The sequence below is a fragment of the Odocoileus virginianus genome, chromosome 31 (assembly GCF_023699985.2).
Source record: "Odocoileus virginianus isolate 20LAN1187 ecotype Illinois chromosome 31, Ovbor_1.2, whole genome shotgun sequence".
Lineage (NCBI taxonomy): Eukaryota > Metazoa > Chordata > Mammalia > Artiodactyla > Cervidae > Odocoileus > Odocoileus virginianus.
Window position 1 is genome coordinate 24462882 of NC_069704.1, and position 27165 is coordinate 24490046.

The window sequence follows — 27165 nt, forward strand, 5'->3', positions numbered from 1 at the left end:
CTGAGCACCAAATAGGGAGATGGTTTGTTACTTGGCAATAACTGAACCACACTAAATCTCCTCTGTATCATAGAGGCTCTGCTAACCTATAGTGCCCAGGACAGACACACACATCCCTTGAGGAGGCTTGCAAGATGGAGGTGCTTGGTCAAGCCAGATGCTAGGGCTTTATTCACTGAATGATCTTTTTATGAAGTGTCTCAAGTGGTCTGAGGTGACCTGTCTTTACCCAGCCAAGGTGAGGGACCTAGGAGAAAAAGCTGACACTTCACAGTGGATGTGCAGTTCTTTACTGATTACCTGGATCCCAGACCCATTTTCTGTCCTGCTTTGTGTCCCCAGAGGTTGCTGCTTGGAACTCTCATGCCTTGTGAGAGTCAGGGTAGGTCAGTAAGTGCAGGAGACTGGAGGGCACATCCTCAGGGTGTGCATGGTTTTCTCTTGTGCCACCATCAGGAGGGGCTAGGGCATCTGAGAGGCAGTGATGCAGCTTCCTGCTTCTTTTCCAAGCTGTGGTATACCACCCAGATCCCCTTGAAGACAGCAAGGTCTATTCCCCTGTGTAGGGAGTTCTGCACAATTGCACTCACCTCACATGCAGGCAAAGTAATGCTCAAAATTCTCCAAGCTAGGCTTCAATAGTACGTGAACCAAGAACTTCCAGAAGTTCAAGCTGGATTTAGAAAAGGCAGAGGAACCAGAGATCATCTTGCCAACATCCACTGGATCATAGAAAAAGCAAGAGAATTCCAAAAAAATATTTACTTCTGCTTCATTGACTGCACTAAAGCCTTTGACTGTGTGGATCACAACAAACTGTGTAAAATTCTTAAAGAGATGGGAATACTAGACCACCTTACCTGTCTCGTGAGAAACCTGTATGCAGGTCAAGAATCAACAGTTAGAATCAAACATGGAACAATGGACTTGTTCAAAATTGGGAGAGGAGTACATTAAGGCTGTATATTGTCACCATGTTTATTTAGCTTCTATGAAGAGTCAGTTCAGTCAGTTCAGTTCAGTCACTCAGTCGTGTCCGACTCTTTGTGACCCCATGAATCACAGCACGCCAGGCCTCCCTGTCCATCACCAACTCCCAGAGTTTATTCAAACCCATGTCCACTGAGTTGGTGATGCCATCCAGCCATCTCATCCTCTGTCGTCCCTTCTCCTCCTGCCCCCAACCACTCCCAGCATCAGGGTCTTTTCTAATGAGTCAACTCTTCACATGAAGAGTACATTATGTGAAATGTGGGCTGGATGAATCACAAGCTGGAATCAAGATTGCCAGGAGCAATATCAATAACCTCAGATATGCAGATGACACCAGCCTAATGGCAGAAAGTGAAGAGAAACTGAAGAGCCTTTTTATGAAGGTGAAAGAGGAGCGTTTACAAGCTAGCTTTAGAACTCAGCATTCAGAAAATGAAGATTATGGCATCTGGTCCCACCACTTCATGGCAAATAGATGGGAAAACAGTGGAAACAGTGACAGATTTTATTTTCTTGGGCTCCAAAATCACTGCAGATGGTGACTGCAGCCATTAAGTTAATAGACAGTTGCTTCTGGGAAGAAAAGCTATGACCAAACCTAGACAACTTATTAAAAAGCAGAGACATTATTTTGCCAACAAAGGTCCATATAGTCAAAGCTATGGTTTTTCCAGTAGTCTTGGATGGATGTGAGAGTTGAACCATAAAGAAGGCTGAGTGCCAAAGAATTGATGCTTTTGAATTGTGGTGTATTTGGAGAAGACTCTTGAGAGTCCCTTGGTCTGCAAGGAGATCAAACCAGTCAATCCTAAAGGAAATCAGTCCCGAATATTCATTGGAGGGACTGATGCTGAGGCTAAAGTTCCAATACTTTGGCCACCTAATGCAAATAACTGACTCATTGAAGAAGACCCTGATGCTGGGAAATAATGAAGGCAGGTAGAGTAGGGCCCAACAGAGGACAAGATGGTTGGATGGCATCACCTACTCAATGGACATGAGTTTGAGCAAGCTCCAGGGGATGGTGAAGGACAGGGAAGCCTGGCATGCTGCAGTCCATGGGGTCACAAAGAGTCAGAGAAGACTGAGTGACTGAACAACAGGAAGGTCCCTGTCCCCAAACCATATCCCTCCAGGCAGCTGACATCCAGTGACTGGTCAGCATACAGTGGAAAGACTTGAGCCTCTGCCCAAAGTCAGGGACGTTTTGAAGGACCCTCCCTCTGGGGGTTAGCTGAGGTCACTGTTGGCATCAGCTCTGTTCAGTCCTCCCTCTGTCCCACACTACTCCCTTCCACCAGCTGTCCCGTCCAAGCCCCCCCAGTTCAGCTCTCCCCCCAACTCCCCTCTCTGGGCCCATCCCCTCCCTCACCACCTCCACTCATCTCTCAGGTACGGATCCCCTGGATCCCTGGGTGGGAGCCAGTTCCTGCACATAACAGTGTGTTGTCCCTGCAGTGTGAGGTCATGTTATTATCACCCCGTTTTTAAAAGGAGAGAAAGAAGGAAGGAAAGGGTGGAGGAGAAAGGAAGGAGGAAAGGAATTGGGGAATCAGAGAGATGAAACTGACCAAGCCATCCACTGGTAGATGAGGCAGGTTCAACTTCCATCCACCTGGTTCCAAAATCCATGTGACCAAGGTGTTTATTTGATTGTAAAGAGAGTGGCTCTTCTTAGCCTGTCAACTGAGGAACAGAGTTGTAACTCTCTGAGGTGAATTGCATTTCTAAAAGTAGAGGAATGAGAAAATAATTTTTAAGTCTTCCTTTTAATGTGTGAGAAACATGCCTTCCCTCACATGAATGGAGGAAGCCGTAGGAGCCAAGTGAACAGAGGCCCGCCATGAGGACGGAGTTATTGGGAAATGCAGAAAGAGAGAAGTGAAACCTTGGAGACACGCTTGTCATCCCACTTCCGACGTCACCCCCACAAAGGATTCTCCTGGATCAAAACCCTCCTCTGCCCCCGAATGATGGATCAGCTCTCTTCCAAAGTAGAAAGATGTATGCTGACAAAACCTTCTTCCCCCGAACCTCACTAAGTCAATTTCCACAGAAGAGCAACAGCAGAAAATAAAATACCACCTACACTCAAAGTAAGAAAGGGGAAACCACACAGCATTAACTTAGAGATATGCAATGGGCACAGTGCATAGCTCTGACTCCTTTGCTTGTACACACAACACACATACACACCCAATGCATACAACACAAGCACAACACAAAACAGGAACAACACACAAAACATATGCAACAAACAATATACACAACCCATACAGCACACAACACACATACGCCCCATCACACATACATAACACAACACATCCACCCCACCGCACGCAACACACACAACACACATAACCCACAAAACAGAGAAACACAGCACACAAAGCGTACACAACACACAACGCAACACAAAATATACACAACACACACAAAGCAACAGAGAACACACACACAACACACATACACACACTTTTGAGCAGTCCAGTGGAAGAAAGCAAAGCAGATATGCTCTGACCGCCGGAAACGAGGAGATCCCAGGTGGAGGGATGGGCCCCCCCCAAGGGGCCAACTCAGCAACCAGGATGCCCCTCTGGGGTCCCTTTGGAGGGAGTGATGCTGGCAGGTGAAGGTCAGCCACTTAGGGACTTATGTAAGAAGAAGATGAAGGAAAGGAAACACCACCGGAGCCCTGGGTGGCCCAGGAACTAATTCAAGTCAAACACCACATTCTAAGGGTCCCTTTGACCGTGGAAGAGTCACAGCTGTCTTAAACCCTCAGGGTCCTCTGCCCTTTCCTCCTCGGGCTGGGAAGGGAGTGAGAGTAGTGGGTGCAGCCCAGAAACCCACTGGGGACCAGCAAGCTCTCAAGAAGGAAGGCCTAGTCTCTCCCTAAAATGGTGCACTATTTTTTTAACTTTTGTCCATGCTCTGTGGTATGTGAGATCTTAGTTCTCTGACCAGTGATCGAACCCATACTCGCTGCATTGGCAGCTAAGAGTCTTAATCACTAGACCACCACGGAAGTCCCCAGTGCACACTTTGGATTTTTTAACTCAGCTCAGGTTTGAATGGGTGAAGACAGAGGAGGTCCCAACAATGGACTGTTTGTGTTCTCTAATGCAACACGGAGGGGCTTATGATGACATCTACAGAATGTTAGTCAGGGGCAATCTTAATAGCAGCATTTACTGCCACTAGCAAAAGGAAGTCTCCTGGAGGATACAAGAGGGAAATTGGTGAGCCCAGGGCTTCCCCAGTGGCTCAACGGAAAAGAATCTGCAAGCAATGCAGGAGCCGCAGGAGTTGTGGGTTCAATTCCCTGGTACGGAAGATCCCCTGGAGGAAGGCATGTCAAGTTCAGTTCAGTTCAGTTCAGTTCAGTCACTCAGTCGTGTCTGACTCTTGGTGACCCCATGGACTGCAGCATGCCAGGCTTCCCTGTCCATCACCAACTCCCGAACCTTGCTCAAACTCATGTCCATCGAGTCACAGATGCCATCCAGTCATCTCATTCCATGTCATCCCTTTTTCCTCCCACCTTCAATCTTTCCCAGCATCAAGGTCTTTGCCAGTAAGTCAGTTCTTCACATCAGGCGGCCAAAGATTTGGAGTTTCAGCTTTAGCATAAGTCCTTCCAATGAATATTCAGGACTGATTTCCTTTAGGATTGACTGGTTGGATCTCCATGCAGTTCAAGGGACCCTCAAGGGTCTTCTCCAACACCATAGTTCAAAAGCATCAATTCTTTGGCACTCAGCTTTCTTTGTAGTCCAACTCTCACATCCATACATGACTACTGGAAAAGCCACTGCTTTGACTAGATGGACATTTGTTGGCAAAGTAATGTCTCTGCTTTTTAATAAGCTGTCTAGGTTTGTCATAGCTTTTCTTCCAAGGAGCAAACAACTTTTCATTTCATGGCTGCAGCTACCATCTGCAGTGATTTTAGAGCCCCCCAAAATAAAGTCTGTCACTGTTTCCATTGTTTCCCCATCTATTCGCCATGAAGTGATGGGATCAGGTGCCATGATCTTAGTTTTCTGAATGCTGAGTTTTAAGCCAATTTTTTCACTCTCCTCTTTCACTTTCATCAAGAGGCTTTTTAGTTTCTCTTGACTTCCCGCCGTTAGGGTGGTATCATCTGTGTATCTGAGGTTATTGATATTTCTCCTGGCAATCTTGATCCCGGCTTGTGCTTCATCCAGCCCAGCATTTCGCATGATGTACTCTGCATATAAGTTAAATAAGCAGGGTGACAATATACAGCCTTGACGTACTCCTTTCCTGATTTGGAACCAGTCTGTTGTTCCATGTTCAGTTCTAGCTGTTGCTTCTTGACCTGCATACAGATTTCTCAGGAGGCAGGTAAGGTGGTCTGGCATTCCCATCTCTTTCAGAATTTTCCACAGTTTGTTGTGATCCACACAAAGACTTTGGCATAGTCAATAAAGCAGAAATAGATGTTTTTCTGGAACTCTCTTGCTTTTTCTATCATCCAACAGACGTTAGCAATTTGATCTCAATCCAGCTTGAACATCTAGAAGTTCATGGTTCACATACTGTTGAAGCCTGGCTTGGAGAATCTTTAGCATTACTTTACTAGCGTGTGAGATGAGTGCAACTGTGTGGTAGTTTGAACATTCTTTGGCATTGCCTTTCTCTGGGATTGGAATGAAACTGACCTTTTCCAGTCCTGTGGCCACTGCTGAGTTTTCCAAATTTGCTGGCACATTGAGTGCAGCACTTTCACAGCATCATTGATTAGGATTCGAAATAGCTCAACTGGACTTCCATCACCTCCACTAGCTTTGTTCATAGTGATGCTTCCTAAGACCCACTTGACTTCGCATTTCAGGATGTCTGGCTCTAGGTGAGTGATCACACCATCATGATTATCTGGGTCATGAAGATCTTTTCTGTGTAATTCTTCTGTGTATTTGCCACCTCTTCTAAATATCTTCTTCTGTTAGGTCCATACCATTTCTGTCCTTTATTGTGGTCATCTGTGCATGAAATGTCCCCTTGGTATCTCTAATTTTCTTGAAGAGATCTCTAGTCTTTCCCATTCTACTGTCTTCCTCTATTTCTTTGCACTAATCACTGAGGAACCTTTCTTATCTGGGCATGGCAACCCACTCTAGTACTCTTGCCTGGAGAATCCCATGGACAGAGGATCCTGGTGGGCTACAGTCCATGGGGTCGCAAAGAGTAGGACACAAGCGGAGCAACTTTTCACAGCACAGCATTGTGTTGTGGTGAGCAGAATACTGTCCCCCTCAAAGATGTCTGTGTCCTAAGCTCTGGAACCTGTAAATATGTTAAGCTACATGACAAAGGAGGATTAGGGTAGCAGGTGAAATGAAGGAAATTAAAATGAAGGATGCTAAGCAGCTGACCTTAAAATAGGGAGATTTTCCTGGACAGCTGAGTACATCCAACATGGTCTCAGGTCCCCGCTGTGGGTGAGGACATGAGAGACCAGAGGTGTGGGGAAAGAACTTGAACTGCGTTGGTACTCTGAAGGAGTGAGGACACAATCCCAGGGATGCAGATGACCACCAGCAGCTGGAAAGGCTCCCCTGCAGCCTCCAGACAGCCCACCACACTGACTCCTTGCTCTGAGCCCCAGGATACCCATGTCAACCATCTGAACTACCGAAGTGTGAGATAACAGATGTATGTTGTCTGAAGTCAGCAGGTTTGTGATGATCTGTTACAGCCATGGTAGGAAACTAATGTTTAGTTTAGTCTGTGTTAGTCGCTCAGGTGTGTCCAATTCTTTGCAATCCCATGGACTGTAATCTGCCAGGCTCCTCTGTCTACGGAATTCTCCAGGCAAGAATAATGGAGTAGGTTGCCATTCCCTTCTCCAGGGGATCTTCCCGACCCAGGGATTGAACCTGGGTCTCGAGCATCGCAGGCAAATTCTTTACCATTTGAGCCACCAGGGAAGCCCTAGAAAACGAATACAATTGCAGAAAAATTAAGAAAGGTATTATATTGCATGAAAATCGAACCATATTACACTGAGTGAATTGTAATTTTTTTTTCATATAACAGCTCACAGAAAACATTTTTCTATTTTTCTTTGACAATCACATACACACTTCTACAACTCAGTCTCAGTACATGGAGTCCATGTGCTAGAATGTATTTGTTCCACCCCTATTGTTACAGTTGTTTGTTTCAGAGGTTAACAGTCTGTGTGCACATCCTTGATTAGTATCTCAGGACATATCCCTCCAACTTCAACTGCTTTGACAAAGAATAGAACTTTCTTTCTAAATGTGTGGCTTTGGATTTCTGACATCACTGCTATGACACACCACCCCTCCTTTGGCCCCAGATTCTTGCTGACACAGGGCACTGACCGTATATCTTCTTGATCGTTTCTTCTGAGAGGTCCTCCCTCCGCCTCCTCTCTACTGCCAGACCCTTTCTCTCTGGGATCACATCGCCGGAGGCTGTGACTGGGTGAGCCAGTTGCATTGCTCTCTGGACCACAGGAAGCAGTCCAAGGGTAGGACAGACGTTCTTCCAAGGTTTAAAGACCATTAACTTCATTGGTCTGCTCCACTTAATTTTTGAGGTACTGTGTCCTTTCTATTCCTCTTAAAACTTCATTTTTCTTTCAAGAAAATTTGGGACCTAGACTAGTCACTGGCAACCTTTCAAATTACTTTGAAATGGTCAGAATCCTTTGATCCTTCCGTGTGTTTTTAGCTGGAAGAAAGGTTGTTAAGAATTGTCATGCAGTGTCCAAAACACACATATATTCACCATGGTCTTAGTGTCACTCGCTAGAAGCCAGGAGTGCACAGAGCACCCTTTAGTGTCCATAGGAACCTGGAGCCTCCGGTTGGCAAATGGCCTGATGATCCCTTTGAAAAAGTCTGTGCATAGAGGGGAGTTGTGCAAGCTTCCATCCCAGCTCAGCCTGGGAAAATGGCTAGTGGTGAGTCTAGCTTCTCCCACTTAGCACACACAGGCTAAATTAACTCTTGGTTAATGAGATCGTTCCATCAAAACAGTTCATCAAACAGAAACTGGCTGGGCAGATTCCCAGAGCCTCCAACACTGTCCAAGACTGACCATCACCTGAGCCCTCTCGGATGGCCTGAGGGAGCCAGCCTGGAGGTTCTTAGAGCCCAGCAGTCCTCTGGCATTCACCCAGCCCAGCCTTGCTCTCTCCCGCCCCTTTCCACCACCAAGCATCTCCCTAGTCTAACTTTTTCTCCTCTGATATCCCACCTTCTCCATCCCAGGAAAAATTGCTCATCACCTCAGCAGGTGTGTGTTTGTGGTTTGTGTGGGAGAGGGGGAGGTGTGGACTGTGTGCCCATGTGACCAGGGCAAAGGCTCAGTGCGGTCCCAAGAGCCTGCACTTGCTCATGCCTAGAATGAGTGTGGGGATCACCGGCACAATTCTCCACAAGTAGAAGTGCCATTTCCAGCTTCATTTTATTTCTCAAATTCAAGCCAGTCCCTCCCAGGATGACGAAGGGCTCCACCTGCCCTCGACTTCTCTAGGTTATACACACCCTGTTAGTATGGGGGGAGCCTCATTTCACAGACAATAATATTGTACAAAACCCCCACAAGGCCGGCGCACACTGTTCACCAGACAAGTCAGCACCAGGTACTTTGTGAAGAAGGTGAGTGCTTGGCCATCTCCTCACAGTCCAGTGCTGGGGCCATCACTACCCAAGTCATGACAGGCATCAGACCGCCACCCTGGACCTCAGGGCTACCGCATCTCCAAGCAGAGTGCCTTCACCGCACCGAGGGGGCAACTGCTTCCAGCATCAGGCTTCAGGGGGTCTGGCTGACCTTGAGATCCTGCAATCAGCCCCTCCAGGGGCACAGCACTGGTCCCCATCCTCAGGACCCGTTTTCCAGATGGGCAACCTGTCTCCAGCTTCAAGTGGGGAGGAGGACTCATCAGCTTCAGAGTCTCTAGAACAACAGATGGTAATTTGTTGACACTGAGAGATTTAAGGGGACTCAATTGCAGTCCTACTGAAAAAGCTTTCTCTAAAATAAGAAAGCACACAGATTCCTCAACACACAGAAATTGCTGACAGCTTTGTTTTCAACCCAGAAGGAGTAAAAAGAAGCTGACAACTTATTTTTGCAGGTTAGGCTCATTCAAGTCTATTTTTAGATCTTTTTCCTAAGTAAGTGCACCAGAATAGCATTCAGTTTGAAAAATCACCATCTGTTTTGAGCAGTAAGCCCTGTCTGGAGGGTTCTGGGGTAGGCATGCCTGGCTGATCAGAGCCAGTGTCCCCGCAGGCTAGAACAAAGGGTATTTTGTGTCCCCAGAGTGGTGCGGAGAGAATGCCCCGTACTGGCATTGTAAATGTCCATCAAACAACCCCTAATCTATCTTATTTATAAATTGAGCACCACAAAAAATGCCCTCGGCTTTTAAAAAGAAGTTCAAATATTCCCTTGTATTTAAATAGATTTCTTATAAAAAGATCATTCAACCTTATCTTGGTTGTTAAGATAAAAATTAACCTACAGAAAAAGCCAACGCAGGATGCTATAAAAGGCCCCTTCCCCGCCTAGATTTCCGGCTTACGAGAGCCGCTCCCTACCACCCTGGCCAAGTTCTTTCCCAAAGCCCCACTCAGGAGTGACTCACGCTTTTCTATGAAAATGCAGTTGGTGCATGAAATAACATCACGACAGTGGGAATCTGACATATGAGTAACAGGCTCTGAGCACCTCCTGGAACTAGCGTCGGCATGTGGCACCCAGGGAGGGCCAGGGGGACGGAGGGCGGTCCCTAGGCCCGCAGGCCTGGCTGGGCCAGCTGGGCTCTGGCTATTTTTAGCCTTCAGTGGACTTAGCTCCCTCCACCCTTTGGAATAACCTAGCTCTAAATGCCATTTTTCTCCTACAAGCCAGAAAAAGCCTGCAAGGAAGGCTGCAGATTTAGTTGGTCAGTACAAGTGTGGTAGGTCTGACAACCAAGATGAGAAGCCCAGCCCAGTTCAGCCCAGTGAGCACAGAGAAGGGTGGGTTCGGGGACCCCACGGACACCACACAGTGCTTGCTGCTGTTTCAGCACAAGGTGGGGTGGGGGGGGCATTCTCTCTGCATAGAGACCCCCAAGACCCCAAGATCCCCTCATTATTTTTGGCCTCTCTGAACATTTTCCAAAATAACTATCAGCAGGAACTCATGCTTGCTCACACACACTCCCTTTCTCTCTGTCTCTCGCTCTCTCCTCCTCTCTGTCTCTTTCTCCTCTCTCTCCATATACACAGAGTCCTTCTTGGGGAAATCACTGCTAAAAAATCCTATGTGCAGTAATTATGTCATAGGATTTTGTAACTCGCAGTGAAGTTCAACGGAAACTCAAGCAGAACAAGCCACCTCTTATCTACGCCTTGTTCCAGGAAGCAGCTCTGTCCTTGTTACCACCCTCTCCAGAGCCATCAGCACGTAGGCAGCATCGGACAGCCCAGAACTGCTTCCTGCACCTTTGCACCAGCTCTGAGATGACTCCAGAGTCAATGTTTACTCACCCTAGTGGCTTTCAATGAAGCCAGAGTGTGGGAAGTCACGGGGACATGGAACTCTCCCAAGCTTGATGGTGGACAAATGCAACCCCTTAGCAATGAAGCTAAAACTACAGGCTCCCCTGCTGAAGTGGAAAGAAAGGGCCATCAGGGTAGGACTGTAGCCTGAATTTCAGACAGCTCAGGTCCCGTCTCCATTAAAACACTTGCCTGCCAATGCCGTCCCTCAAAGCCAAGTGCACAAGGCTATCGTACAGTATGCTCTTCGAAGAGGAGGGGCTTGGGGCTTTGGAGAACAGTGTATAGGCAGAAGGGTGATGGCTGGATTCCTGCTTCACCACCTTTTCCCCTTTCTCATTTTTCTCATGAGCATATGTGGCTGCCCTGTAGGCTAACCAATCTTTTATATCCCTTCTAAGTGTCTCATCAAACATGCAGGCATTGTGTAAGATGTTCAGGCAAAAGAAAACCAAGCATTCTCTTCTTTAGAAGTTTTATTTAGGGAACAGGACATGCTTATTTCTCTCTTTCTCTTTTTTATTAATATATAATTGATTTAGAGCTTTCCTGGTGGCTCAGTGGTAAAGAACCCACCTGCCAATGCAGGAGACATAAGAGATGCTGGTTTGGTCCCTGGATCAGGAAGATCCCCTGGAGAAGGAAATGGCAACCCACTCCAGTATTCTTGTGTGAGAAATCCCATGGACAGATAAGCCTGGAGGGCTATGGTCCATGGAGTCGCAGAGTTGGACACAATTTAGCGACTGAGCACACATAGTGGATTTACAATGTGTTAGCTTCAGATGTAAAGCGATTCAGTTATATACATATATCTTTTCTTTTTCAAATTCTTTTCCCTTATAGGCTATTACAAAACATTGAGTCCAGTTCCCATTGCTATACAGAATATATAGTAGTGTGTATTTGTTAGGATGTGTTATTTAGAAAAAGTCCACTGGTGGTTGCCTAGTCATCTTGCAGCAGAAAACTATAGAATTGCTCCAGATGCAATAAAAAACCAGGGCACCTGTGTTTCTGAGTGTGGGCATCATCATATTTTAAGGAGTCCTATCTGGTATTAACTGGACATTTATCAATCTCTCTTAGAAAATGAATAAAGTGACAAATAACAAACATGGATTGAGCGATGACTTAAGCTGAACCAATTTAAGATGAACCAGCACTTTATTAAACACAGCAACTCTTACAACACTGGGGAAGCATGGGTGTACCTGTGCCGAGCTTGCTTATTCAGTTAGTGGCAACATGGATTTATAGACCGTTAACAATGACCAAGTGGTTTCCTGAGTGTTCAACCATAGTGCAAGTGCAGAGGTGAACAAGAAAATGCATTAAGAACTGGAGATATAGGCGCATGGGTCTGCCCAATGATACTCCACATGTATATCTGTGTCATTAAAACCAAGTGTGGTGGGGGTCTCCTGCATTGTATCCCCAACTCCAAGAATGGAGTCCTAATGAAGGCTGTCGATTACAGCACCTTGCCCTTGTCCCAGTCCTTCCCAAAATATAGAGGTAAGATCACTCTCCACTTTGGTTGAAAGACTGGGAAGACACAACCTGGGGACCACCAGGGGCACGTCCTCTTCCGTGCGCAGAGGAGAGAGAGACGAGAAAAGATGGAGACACGTCTAGCTGTCCCAGAAGCTGGCTGGTAATTCTCTTTCCCTGCCTAATTTAGTTCAAGTTAGGTTTGTGTTTCTTGCTACTAAAAAAATCCATGCATGGGCCTTGGTGACTTACCCTGACCATGCCCCCTCCATCACTTGACCCCTTTCCCCTGACAGTGGATTGTGTATCTTACCTACCTGGCTAATTTAGGTCCTCACTGATAGGGTCACACACTGGAACACACTAGTAACCCCATCAGCCTCTCCCAAGCCCTCAATATGCTGTTGGTCTAAAGAAAATGCCTTTAAGCTGAGGTCTAGAGAGAGCAGAATTTCCCAAGTACAGGGTTTAGGAGGCAAAGCCCACAGATTCCACCCAATCCAGGTCCCAGACTACTCATTTGACTAGAATCACTTTATCGGTTATTAGATAATGGATTGCCTCCCCTATATTAAATGTATGAAAAGCCAAACACAGTTTTTAGGGGTCTATTACCTAGTTCATGACAACCTCCAGAACCTTCTAACAACACTCACAAAAGTCAATCAACGAGGGATAAAGACCCCCATGAAGAGCTTCTCTCCAATCATACTTCAGGGGGAAGGCGTATCAGCAAGAACCTGGTGAGGAGATTGCTAAGGGGCTTAATCTACTGTCAGGGAATGGGGTCAAAAATGGACTTCTGAGAACCACTGGCCCTGTCATGCACGTCCCCCCGATATGGATTTTGTGGGGACAGAAAGCTCAATATGACTTGTCCCTGTTTATAAATGAGTTCCCTTCCTCGCTGCATACAGCGTGTTAAGGTGACTGACTGGCATGGAGGCCACGGGCTACCTGGGTCTGTGGATGTGACCTAGAGGTATGGGGTGAGAGCTGGGTACAGTTGCTGGCAGGACCTGAGGTGGCTCTTAGCAAACACCTGCGTTTGTGGACATACAGAAAGGAACACTTTAACATAAGTCATAGACATAAAAAGAGAAAATGCCTTTAGGGCAAGTTGTGGATGGACAAGGAGGAAATGCTTTACGGTGATTTGGGGGCATCACGGGGAACAGATGACCAACTGGGTCAAGGTTGGTCCTCGGGGGCTGCTGTGATTTTTCTGGCCAGAACAGCAGCCCTCCCTTCAGTTGGAGAGACCTCCATCCCCCACTTGAGCCTTCCCTGGAGACTCAGGCAGTAAAGAATCTGCCTGCAATGCAGGAGACCTAGGTTTGATCCCTGGGTTAGAAAGATCCTCTGGAGAAGGAAATGGCAACCCACTCCAGCATTCTTGCCTGGAGAATCCCATGGACAGAGGAGCCTGGCGGGCTACAGCCGATGGGGTCACAAAGAGTCTGACCCGGCTGAGTGACTAATACTTTCACTTTCACTTTCTTTCACATCTCCCACTTACAATGTCCACTGCTGTGGCCACAAAGAGGACATGTGATCTACAAGGCCAATCCCGGGAGAGTCTGAGTTAGACCTGAGTAAAGAGAGTCCCCCTTCTTCCCTGGTGGCGAGGCAGGCAGCGTGGAGCTGAGGCCAGCCAGAGGATGAAGCCATATGCCAGAGGACCCATGACAAGAAATGAAGAGTGCCTCTGAAGCCCTGCGACCCTGGTTCCCCTGTCCTGTCAGAGTTCCATGCCGAGAAACACGAAACTCCTTCGTGCCTAAGCCACTTTAGTTGATTTCCTGACATTCATATCAAAGAGTCCTTATACCCAAGCATGTCACACTGTACTCAATGAAGATTTAAAAATCCTTAACAAGATGCAAAACTTTAATTTACTATTTAACCATATGAAATCAATAATAAGCATCATATTAAGTATCTATCATGTTTGGGGATATGAGAGGCATAGTTTTGTGGCCCCAAAATGTTGAATAATAGCAACTGTATATTCACACTACTATATATAAAATGATCAACAGAACCTACTGTATAGCACAGGGGAAGCTGTTCAATACTCTGTACTCTGTAATAATCTAAATGGGAAAAGAACCTGAAAAATAATAGACACAAGAATATGTGTTACGGAATCACTTTGCTGTAGACCTGAAACTAACACAACATTGTTAATCAACTATACTCTAACATAAAAAATAAGGAAAAAAAAGTAACTGTATATTCAGTATTGAGCTCATAAGATGGAGCATTGCAAAACAGATCTGATGTTTTTCATAGCAAATTAGAATACAAAAGGCAAAATTAAAGTAGAAGCGTGTTCATGCATGAACCAAGCTCATGAAACCCCCACTCTGGACAAAATTCCCAAATAGGTTTCTCTGTTTCACTCAGTAGCTTTAAAGCAGTTGTTAATCACAGATCCATTAAGAAGCCAAAACACATTCGGTTATTTCTGAAGCGTGTGATTTTGGAACTCTGTTTGAATCTTCCATAGTGGTGTGATGAGAGTTATGTCACAAAGTTAATCATTCCCAGTATGCTTGAATTCAGGGTAATGAAAAGCTTGTGCAAGCAGCCATGAATCAGTGAACATCACATTGCATAATAGGTTTCAAAGCACGTGTCGGGGATCCAAGCCCACGTCTGCACAATGCAGGCCAGAGTTTGTGCCTCCTGTTGACCTTTCCTGAAGCAGAACTGGAACCATGTGATGCATCCTTCCTGCCAACAGTCAACTTATTGCCAATAATTAAGTTGGATGATATGGTGAAATAGACATTTTGGTTTCTTTGGAGTTCTAAAAAGAAGATTCTTTGAAGTCCGTGGTTTCTGGCACAGAGCTGTGGCTGGCTGGGATGTATTACACTTGGTCATTACAAAAACTATCCATTAAAATGAAAATCAAATATTTTGTTCAAATAGTTCCTGGCATTTGTGTTGGAAACAATAGACATAGCCCCACTGTAAGATTATTTTATACGTAAGAAAAGCAAAAGTTCAAAGATGCCAGGAGCCAAAGACATACATGTAATACATCAAATCTCAATCCATCATGTTTGATGTTCTTGAGCAATACTGTTAGCGAGAAACTATTACTTAATCTTGCCAGTATTATCCAAAGAGAACACTTGCGAAATAAGACAAACATGCTGTAATTACTACATGAATAAAGAGTCTGTGTAGCATAAACTGTTTCTGTAACATCAACACAGGCTCTAGTGTAGCAAACCAGTAATTAGCCAAGTTAACAATGGCCAAAATGTTTGAGGAGCTGTGAGAATTAACAGTGCCAGTGGAGGTGTGAGGACTCTGAAAAACTACGTGTTGTTCTCAGTGACACCGTAACTGAAACATTCTTCTGAAACTTAACCCAGGGACAATTATACATTATAGGTACCAACTGGAATATAGCTGGTTTCCCAGCAGATATTAGAAATAATCAAATCAGTAAGTGTTATTTTCATTATACTTTTTCTTGTAAGAAAGAACTCTTGGATTCCATCATTAACAAACTCTTACTGTATTTGAAATTTTGCCCAAGATCTAACAAGTTCAAATTAATAAGCTGCTTTGTCATTATAGTCTTCATGTTCAACAATGAAACATGCATTTAACCACACAGAAGAAAAGTTTATATTTCTCCTAAAACATAAAACACTTATAAATGCTAGAATTGCAGTAATTCACTCTTGACTTTTATTATTTGAACTCTGCATTTATGGATTGACTTGTTTTAATCATCAGCTATCAGTTTAGCCACTGGTGGCTGAATGAATACAAATTCTCAGCAGACCAAGCCAACGCATGACAAGGAGGGGACAGCCTCAGCTGGAGCAGAAAATATCTGTTTCCTGAGTCCACCTTCAGAGCATACAATTAAAAGACAACACAGCAATAAACCCTATCCTTTACTGACTGCAGATAAACTTTACATTTTGGCTGCAAATATTTGGGGCTAAAATAATAACAATAGTAAGTATTATATTGGTGAAAATTATTAAATTATTAATATTAATAGTTAATGATTAATATATTATTGTTATTCAACAGACATCAATTTATTCAACAGGCATAAATTCTGATGTATCAGAGGTCAGACAGCTACTCTTAATACCTTATTTATCAATAATATCGCTTGATACACACAGTTGCATTAGAATCAGCTGGATGAGTGACATCAGTGGGAATGGTACAGTGAGAATCTCCAAAAGCTTCTCCTCTATGGAAGCAATAATTGTTAAAATCAAAGTTTACAGAACTTTGGAATTCAACCAAAGGCTTGCAACAATCCAAAGAACATTTAATCATAAAAGATGACTGAATCTCAATGAGAACATTAAGCTCTGTGACTTTTTAAAGATTTATTTATTTATTTATTTTTTGGCTGTGGTGGGTCTTCATTGATGCACATGGGCTTTCTCTAGTTGTGGTGACTGTCGTATATCCAGCCTCCTTTCTAAATCCCTTGTACATCTTGAAAGTCAACAGCTTCAAAATCAGTATAGCCATGACCTGACTACCACCATGTAAATAGCCTTCCCACAGCCCTCCTCCTAGAAATTTGTATTATCTGACCTGTCTGGCAGCTCCTTGGAAAATCAATTAGTGGGAAAACCCCACTCGTATCAAAAGGCTTGCCTTTATTTGAGCTGACTCAGAGCTCCCTCACTGTGAACAGATTTTTCAACAGAGTACTTGTGGCAAACAACCAGTGACCAGAGTAGCATCCAAATTGTCTGAGGCAGTGATTGCAGCTGACACAAACAAGAAACTGACCAAAACACTGAAAATGAGAAAATGGGGACTGCGATGCCCACAAGGGGCTCTGTGAAGCTCTGACATACTCCTGGTAATGTAGAATGCAATGCGCACATGCAGGGCCGTATGTATAATCAGGAATGACTTGAGGAGGCCCTCTTACCTCTGGTTGACCTTGAGGCTCTGTACAAGCAGGAAGTGAAGACTAAACCAAAGTTGCCAATTGCCTGACCAAGCATTCATGACATGTACCAACATGCTAGTATTCTTGCCTGGGAAATCCCTGGACAGAGGAGCCTGGTGGGGTACAGTCCATGGGGTCACAAAAGAGTCAGACATGACTTAGCAACTAAACAAGAAGAGGATAATTCAAATCCACACAAAAAATTAGGTGTACTGATAAAACTAATTATTATACACATATTAGAAAGAGTAGAAATTATTTTTCAGTTTGTAACTTTATCCCTTCCACCAGAATTCAAAGACAACTGCATATATTAATCATTATAAAGCTATTCTTACAGATTTATAATGCATAAAGGTTTAATTTATATGGTTATAGTAGTACAGAGGAAGGGAAGGATACAAAGCTACATTAGAGCAGATGTTTTATGTACTATTGGAATTAAGTTGGTATTAATCCAAGATAGATTTATAAGTTAATATTGTAATTTCCCAAAAAACTATTATGAAAACAAGTCCAAGGTTACAAACAGTATATGAAACGAGCAGGGAGTTAAAATGGTACACTAGTAAGTATCTGTTGAACACAAAGAAAGCAGTAATGCAATAAGAGAGGAACAAAAAGATGTGACATGTAGTAAACAAAGAGCAAAATGGCAGATGTAAATATCACCTTATCAATAATTACATTAATTGTAAATGGTTAAACACTCCATCAAAAGGAAGAAGCAGCAGAATGAATTAAAATAACATAATCCAACTCTGCACTGTCTACATGAGACAGGCTTTAGATTCAAAGACATAAGTAGGTTGAAAGCAAAAAGATTGGAAAACTATACCATGTAAAGAGCAATCAAAAGAAAGCTGGCATATCTACACTAATATTAGATAAAACAAACTTTAAGATAAAAACTCTATGAGATAGTGAAGGACAGGGAAGCCTGGTATGCTGCATCCATGGGGTTGCAGATAGTTGGACATGATTGAGTGACTGAACAAAGATAAAAACAGTTGGTATAGATAAAATAAAGAAGAACATTTTATAATAATAAAATTGTTAATCCACCAAGAAGACATAATAATTATAAATATATATGCATAACAGCAAAGTTGAAAGTGAATAAAGAAAAACTGACAGAACTGAAGGGAGAAATACACAATTCAACAATAATAACTGCAGACATCAATACCTCCCTTTCTGTAATGGACAGACCAACTAGACAGATGATCAAGTAGAATATAAAAGAACGAAGCAAGATTACAAACTAATGAGATTTAATAAAACACTTCATCCACCAACAGCACAATAAACATTCTTCTCATATACACATGCAATCTTTTCCAGGATAGATTATATGTTAGGCCATAAAACAAGTCTTATTAAAATGCTAAGAACTGAAGTTATACAATGATGTGACTGAAGTGGGTTCACCAAACAATATGGAATTAAATTTAAGATCAATATTATAAGGAATCTGGGATATTCACAAGGCTGTTAAAATTTAGGAACACAATCCTAAAAACCCCAAAGGGTCAAAAGACAAATAACACAAGGCAAATTATAAAATACATTGAGATGAATGAAAACAAAATTGCATGTCAGTATCCCAATACCGTCTTCAGATTCAATAACTCACTAGGAGTCGTCACAGGATTCAGCAAATATTAACAGCTATGGCATACTCATTAATCAAAAGGGTACCAAGCAAAAGCAGCAAATGAAACAACATAGGGCAAAGATCAGGGGAGATGGTCACATGCTTCTGGGGGTATTCTCCAGGTGGAGTCACAGGGTAAGTTTAACTCCTCTAGTAACAAATTACAACAATATGTGAAGTGTGTCCAACATCTCATTAGGGACTCAGAGACAAGGGCTTTTGCTGGGGAGTAATCATGTAGGCATACCCCAACTGGCAAATATCCAAACTCTGTAATCAAAAAAGGAAATCAGGTGTTTAGCATAAACCATATTGTTTATACAAACAGTTTAGATATAACTTATCAGTTCTGCAAACAGTGGGAATTGTACATCATCTGAGTTCCCAAATGCAGACCAAGGATCAACCTTGAATCAGTACTTCCCAAGGATAGTAGTTCAGACCTATTATACTAACTTTTCCAGAAACATATCAAAATTTATGGGATATAACCAAAGCATTCTTAGAGATACGTGCATAGTTGTAAATGCCTAAGTTAAAAAGATCTCAAATCAAATAACCTAACATTCTATCATACGGAATTAGAAAAATATGAGCAAACTAGACCCAAACCAAGTAGAAGAAAGGATATAACAAATATTAGGTTCAAAATAAATGAAATAGAGAACAAGAAAACAATGAAGAAAAATCAACAAAATAAAAATTTGCCTCTTTAAAAAGCAACAAAATTGACAAACCTAGACAGACTGACCATGAAAAAAAGAGAGAAGACTAAAATCAGTAATGAAAAAGAGGAATGCAAAGGAATATTATAAACAACTGTGTGTAAACAAATTAGATAACCTAAGTGAAATAGAAAAAATCCAAAAAGACACAAACTATTGAAATGACAACATATTTCCCAACAAATACTTGTACACCCGTGCTCACAGCAGCATTATTTATAACAGCCAAAAAGTGGAAACAACTATAAAAAATTCATCAGCTGGTGAATGGATAAACAAAATGTGGTATATACATACAGTAGAATATTTCCCGCCATAAAAAGAAGTTAAGTACTGATACACGTTACACCATGGATACGTCTTGAAAACATTATGCTGACTGGAAAAAAATCAGACATATAGACTATATATTGTATAATATATATTGTATATATATTGTATAATTCTATTTATTTAAAGTAGGCAAATCCAGAGACAGAAAGTAGATTAGTGATTACTAGGGGCTGGGGGTAGGGGCAATCAGGACTGACTGGTAATAGGTACAGGGCTTCTTTTCAGGGTGATGAAAATATCTAGAATTAGACAGTGGTCATGGTTGTACAACTGTGAACATACTAAAATCACAGACTTGTACACTTGAATGGGTGACCTTTATGGTATGTGAATTACAGTTCAAAGGAAAGTTTACCAAGGTGGCTTTTATCTCAATATCAATTTTAGGGCTCCAAACAGAAAATCAATTCAGAAGTTATGGAGCAGAGTTCCAAAAACACATCTTGGTGATGCCTTTTCCAGGTTTCAGCAGCTTTGGAAATATCTGTCCTCAGGTTGAATGAATCGACGAGAGGAAGTCTTTTTTTTCCCTCATAGATGTGGCCTCCATTGCGAATCTGCTGAAGACCTCAGCCAGGTAGGTCTGGTCCACGCCAGGACTTGGCTGTCTCCTTTCCCTGGTCCCTTTAACCACAATACTCCTCACATTCACTTTCCAAGACTAGCTTATGCCTGTGGGAACTTAAAAATGCCAGGTCTGTCTAGTTTTTCAGGAAATTTGACATATATTTTCAGATCTACACAAGCGAACATTTTTTAATACCCATAGCAAATGAGAGATCACACACTCTACCTGAACTCAGCCGTTGTGGATGGGCTGGGATACACACCCTATTAGTCTTTTTAGAAGAGTGGCTGGACAATCACAAGTCACATACACATTCCCACAAAGACCACAGCAAAAAAAAATACCTTTTCATATTAGATGAACACCTTTCATTGTGTCTTGTAAGCATCTGAGTCACTGATAGGTAATATGTATAATAGGCATAATTATACCAATCAAACCATTCTAATAATTACATTTCTTTCCACCAAGTCAGATGTGGGATGTCATTTCCTGTCTTTTATGGCACAAAACACATTTCTTGTATTTTTAAAACGCTCAAAATAAGGCCAACTCATGAGCAAGTTCTAGGCTTCATAAAAAGTTTGTTTCAGAACAGTGTTAACAGACAACTCAAAAGAAATGTTACTCAATGTAGGAGAGGCGGTGAGGAGTTTGAACTTTTCTCAGTTGCCAAACTGCTCTTCACTTTCTGTAAACTGCATAAAGGATTCATTCAGAAAGGTTTAGAGGCTGAAAGTGAAAGTGACTCAGACTACTTTCAGAAAGGTTAAGAAGTGCATTTGCCCATCCCAGTGCCTCTGAAACCTGGGCCTGTGAACAGAACGACTGAAAGCACACAGTGCCTTCGCGAGCTCTCATTGATGCCACAGTGATTTTTACTGTATCTCTTAGAATTCAGGCGCTGCCCTGTGAGATGGGTTCATAAGAGACTGCGTTTGCAGAACATCTGACAATCAGTCTTTGAAAAGGCATTAGGACTGAACCTTGGCAGTGGGATGTGGGGAGAAGACAGGGCAGGCACCCCGCCTTGTTCCCACAGCTCAGTGGCCGTAGGGACCAAACCTCCCAGTATCTCCTCTGTGACAGGAAGGCCACCAGGCAGCCATGTGAAAGCCAACAGGATGATGAGAAAATGGACAATCCGCCCGTCCCAGCCCTCAAAACTGGTACTATAAACATGGCATTCAGGCCTAAGGATGAAAGTGAAATTGGTAGTGGCTCAGTCGTGACTGACATTTTGCAACCCCATGGACTGTAGCCCGCCAGGCTCCTCTGTCCATGGAATTCTCGAGGCAAGAGTACTGGAATGGGGAGCCATTCTCTTCTCCAGGAGATCTTCCCAACCCAGGGATCGAACCTGGGTCTCCTGCATTGCAGGCAGATTCTTTATTGTTTCAGCCACCAGGGAAGCCTAAGGATACTTTTTCTCAAAATATTAAAAGAACTACTGCTAAGTTATGGATTATCCCAGGGGCCAAAGTAGTTATTAAATACAGACCCACTTAGGCAGGTCACTGCTTTCGGTGCTTCTTTATGACCCAACTCGCTAGTGAGCTGCCTTTGCAGCCATGTATTTCCCATCTCTTCAGCCTGTGTTGAGATTGAAGGGGAGTCATTGGATGACTTCCGGGACATAGCTGAGTTGGAGCAACTGTCCTCTGCCCCAACCCCTTGCCCACTTTCTTCTTCAACCTCAGTGGCAGGGAGCTGCTTCCAGACCTGGGAGTATGGAAGCTGCTTCCCCTATTGAGCACAGCCTCATCTCTGTGTGTGCATAAACATAGAACAGAGCAGAAGAGCAGTGTTGGGGGTGGGGACCTGTGTGGCTTCCTCTGGCCCCTGGCAGCCTCGAAGGTTCCAGTTTCACACTGTAGTTCTAAAAAAAAAAAAAGTCACCAGGTTTCCCCAACCTCTTGTTTCCTGGGTGAACGTCCAGGTTCCTGAACATGACCCTGAACTGGGCGTGGTTGTGAGACCCGCCTACCTATTCCAACAGGTCTCTTTTGAAACACACAAAAAATCAAACATCACCACCACTTCTGTAGATGACCTTACTGATTCCACAGCCCTTTCGCATGGACACACCCAATCTGTCTTTGCAGGGATCACGAACGACTGTTGGATTCCTTTATAGGTGAAGAAACAGGCTCAGAGGGAGGAGATGCTTTTACTAAATGGCCTCATCACTGGTTTCAGAAGAGTTGAAACCTGGGTGAAGAATGCCTGTGTGCTTTCCAGAAAAGCACAAAGTGAATCTACAAGCACCTGAAACTGTGACATTGAGAAGTGAATACAAGACTCGGAGTGGGCCTGACCAGGCAGAATACAGCAAGGGGCTCATCATTCTTCCCCAGCAGCAGCATGGGGTGCTCTTGACCCACACGTGCTTCTTTCTGATGGGTATCCTTACCAAACATAAGTCCTTAGACTCACCGTTCACAACTGCCAAGACTGGCTCCATATCCTCCAGGTGTCATGATGAGCGTCAGGGGCTCTGAATTCAGAATGCCCACCACAGACATAGCTCTGGCTTCAGTTTCTTAAACGATAAAATGACAAACCCATTTCCTAAGGTGTTTAAGTATTGGATGTGACCAGGTAGGCAAAGGGCTTTGTTTAGAGACGCTGAGCAGGCATCACTGTAACCGTCGCACTGTCTGCCCCTGTCTTCTGATCCCTCAATATGCACACTTAGTGTCTCGCCAAGTCATAAGAAAACTAGAACCACTTTGGGCAAAGGTTGACACACATCTATTGGTAGTTTTTGGTTGTGCTGTTCAGATGTCTTCAGGCTTAACAGAAATGACAAGTCAACAGTCTCAGGTTCAGTCCCGGACTCCAGCACCCGTCATCAAACTGTGCTCGTTTCCTGCTCTGGATCCCAGGAATAACCAGCACCTCTCCTTTCCTGGACGCTCTGAAGAGTAAACAACTGCACATGGACACACCTGGAGGTATTTAGGGCTTCATAAGTTGTGGTCATTATCATCATGACAATACCCAGCTCTAATTCTCTTGTCGCCGGCACATTAGTATCTTCAATGATATTGTCAAACTGTTCCCTTGAATCCAAACATGTAATACTGTGTATTCTATACTTCAAAATGGGATTGACACCCTGGTGGCTAGGAGCTCACTTTGCTGGTCCCAGGGAAATGCAAGTTCACTGTAGAAGGGTCACCTTCCAACTTTGAAGCTGGTGCTACATGGATGAGTGTCACAAAGGCTGGCCCTGACCACATGAGAGGTGTGTCTTCGTGGGTCCTTGGGGTCTTTTATTCTCCCCTTCAGGTACCCAGCTCTCTCGTATTACCCTGGGGTTTGGTTTGAAAAACAAACATTGTGCACCAAACTGTTTGATGATTAGGAGCCAGCCCTCTGAGGGGTAGCTGAGTTTTGGGATGTTCCCCAAAAGACATCTGAAACAGTGAGTTTTCAGGGCTTGAGATCCACAAATATTTTGAGCAGTGTTTCAGCCTCCTTCCTGCCAAAATATCCCCAACCACATTTCACAATCTGTAGCCTGTTTCCTCAACACCAAAGAACAGCTCTTCATTTTATCAAAATATTATCAAGTAACTTTGAAATGCTGTTATTTTGTGTGTGTGTGATGCATGTACAAGTCCTGTTTAAATATGAGAAAATTTCTATTGTCTTCTGATAAAATCCAATAAATGTCAACACACACATTAGTTGATATTTAACTAGGTGAGTAGACAAACAATAACAGAAGGATTAAACATTTAAAATGTTTGCCTACTTGTCAGGATTTTTGGACCCCAAATCAAAACAAATGTAGGGTCTCCCTTAACTAGAAGATGGAGTTGAGATCAAGTGAGGAAATGGGCCAGCGGGTAGCCAGCTTTGAGTCCATTTGAAAAACAAGCATTTTCTGTAATTATGCTATCCACAAAACGACACCCAATTACTCTAGCCCGTATCCAGAGCACTATTCTATGTACTGTCAGAAAAGTTAACACTGTATGACAAGCCAATTTTTTTGACAGCCAGAAGGGGAAAAAAGGCACAGGAAAGCCAGGTGTTTTTTATTGAAAACAACAGAAACTTGAAATGACCCTTTAAATCAGAGAAAATGAGTCACAGGAAATCCGAGTCCTCTCTCAGCCATGATTATAAGTCCTCTCTTGACTCAGAACCACTGTAACTTGGAAACCTCTTTTCCTTCCAGAGATAAGTTATAAATTAACCAGCACTGCGTTACCTCAAGACTAGTAGGTCTCCAGCTCTGAGATAACACGAAATGTTTTCGCCCTGAATTGTAAATGTGCCTGGTTAATCATCCTCCCTCTCTCTCAGTCGCCTTTAACTCCATCTGAATGTATGGCTATATCCACTGCATTTCCGGCTTGCTGCGCCGACTTGACGTGGTTTCAGTTTAAGGACTTGAAAACACTCTACATTCTGGAGGAAAACAAAAGAAGTCGGGGCTCATCTGTCAGAGCAGGGGCTCCCTCTGGAAAAAGCAGCTCTCCCACCTTCCCTGACCGCCAGCCATTGGACCTCAACCTGGGTGGAGTGTTAGGACCACACCCTAGCAAGACTGCTCTGCTAAAGGGAAAACCAAGAGAGATGCAAATGGCTGTAGACAGCTGAGCAGACAGGTGGAAGTTACTACGGGAGGGTGTCTTTGCTTTCAGATATACTTCAGTGACTTACTCAGAACTTGTTAGATTAAATGGTGTTCGATCAGCAGCAGACTACAAATCCAAGACAGGAGCGACAAGTCACTCAGCACACTCAATTTTCCCCACGAACAAAATTATTTCCTATTCAGAAAGGAAGTGGCCTTTGAACATGTCATGGACAGAGGAAAATGGTCCTGCAACCTTTCAGTTTAGTTCAGTTGCTCAGTCATGTCCGACTCTTTGCGACCCCATGGGCTGCAGCACGCCAGGCCTCCCTGTCCAACGCCAACTCCCGGAATTTACTCAAACTCATGACCACTGAGTCGGTGATGCCTTTAAAGGACCATGAAAACAAGGACCAGCACTTTATTTGCAAATTATCTTGTAGGAAATGAATGGTACAACTTTGTCAGCAAAGTGTACACACCAGCAGGTACAATCACCAGAGCCGAATGTGAATTTTAATAAACTTTCATACAACGATGATCAGCCAGCAAACGTCATGGTCTGCACCGTGTCAGTGGCCAAGGCGACAAAGGGCACAGGGCTGCCCGTAGTGCAAGGGTGTGAACAGTAAGCAGGCCTGCCTCTTAGCAAGGTGACCATCAGCCGAGGGTAAGTTCATGCTTATCTCTCTCAAGGATTTTAGAGTCGAGACTGAGAGTTCAGTTTCTCTAATTAAAAACTAACTTTCGATGATTTCAAAAATTCCAAGTCTATATTTGCTTTCCAAGAACGAAGTAGCTGTGGTGAGCATGGAAATGCATGAGACAGGCAGTCCCCCATGTGCTGAACTTGACTTCACTACAATGAAGCACAGCTACGGTGTCTGGGGACAGTGGGGCACCCCAGAGCTGGCAAATAACAGGAGTGGGTGGGTCCCAGAAAAGGGAGGCTTTGCTGGTGCTGCTGGACTCAGCCCGGGATGCAGCCCCAGAAAGCAGTGAGGTTTGATAAAACGAATACAAAATAAAGCTAGCTCAGATTCATTCAGGGAGCGTACTGCTCGTCTCCCTTTTGCTGAATTACGTAGCTAATTCCTGCACACTTCCTATCTGCCCCCCAGGCAAAGCCATATAAACTCACATGACCCCGTAGCCCCTGCATCTCTAGGTGCTTACCTGGACAGGGTTAGAAAGGTATGATGGTTGTTAGGTGGGGGATAAAGGGTTGCTGTGTTCATCTTCTTTCCTTACTGAAATCAGGTGCAAATAGCTAAGGAGAAGGAAGCAAAGAGCAAGCCCCACTTCACCCTTAATCCAGGACCAAGGCACTTCACTGGGCCAAACTTGGTACACCATTTTACTTCTGGGTTAGGCCAGGGAGCCAGGCCACTGGCTAGGAGGGCTTCGAGGTTGTTCCAGGCCTCCAGTTGGCTGTACAAGGCCTTTGGCCCCAATCTCTGACTGGATTAATTCTCCATCATCCACACTGTATTCTAAGACTGACTACATAAAGAGGTCACCTGATAGAATCAGCAATGGACAAGGGGATTCTTCTAAAATCCAACATGCAATGACTTCTTCAATAGAAAAAGAATGGGGTAAGAGAAAAATTTCCAAGTTTTCGTTTCACTAATTTTATTCATATTTGGTAATTTTCACTCAGAATCCTATCAACCTCTTTTTCAGTATGAGATGTAAGTCTGTAGGTCCATTATATACAATCCCTTAGAAACTTTATTTGGTATAACTTCACATTTTTGGTGTATAGAAATAAAATTTATTTTCATACTATAGCACAGGAGACATACAATCAATATTTTTTCCTAGAGTGTATGATATATAAATTATTCACATTAAAAAAATTCAGAACAGAAAGCCTCATATGCAGGAGGTATTTAAAAATGTATACCTAATTTTGAATTGGTGTTTTTGACAGTATACACAACTAGCTTTACAAATCTGAATGAGTATGATGATACATATTTGAACAAAGTACGCATATGGGCCCACTCCAGATACTTAATTCAGTACACAGATAACTCGTTCTTCACTTTGGTCACTGCAATTCCAGGTGCTGAGGCATATGTGGATCTGAAAGGTACTTTCAGGAGTATTATTTATTACACTGGCATTTTAAACATTTGTGTTTCTTCTATTCTCCTTTATAGCGAGGGGTCCTTTTCTCTTTAAAAGCAAGAAGACCTTCAAGTCTGTCTTTTGTTGGAATGGTCTAAGAGAAGCAAAACAGTATGTTATCTGTGCCCAAAATGAGAAACAACTATAA

At 43.5% G+C, this 27165-nt stretch overlaps 1 protein-coding gene across 5 annotated transcripts in view; it reads right to left on the reverse strand.

Moving 5' to 3' along the window:
• Positions 1 to 8441: 8441 nt before the first annotated feature.
• AUH (AU RNA binding methylglutaconyl-CoA hydratase) overlaps positions 8442 to 27165 on the reverse strand; it is a 204339-nt gene continuing 185615 nt past the window's right edge. For 4 of the 5 annotated variants that reach the window (XM_070459414.1, XM_070459413.1, XM_070459411.1 and 1 more), the window contains one exon: positions 26500 to 27111. In XM_070459414.1, the coding sequence (XP_070315515.1) occupies positions 27034 to 27111 (78 nt within the window). In that variant the 3' untranslated portion in view covers positions 26500 to 27033. Of the gene's footprint in view, positions 8956 to 9649; positions 18932 to 26499; positions 27112 to 27165 lie in introns of those variants that run through there. The other variant, XR_011484963.1, reaches the window with a different exon arrangement.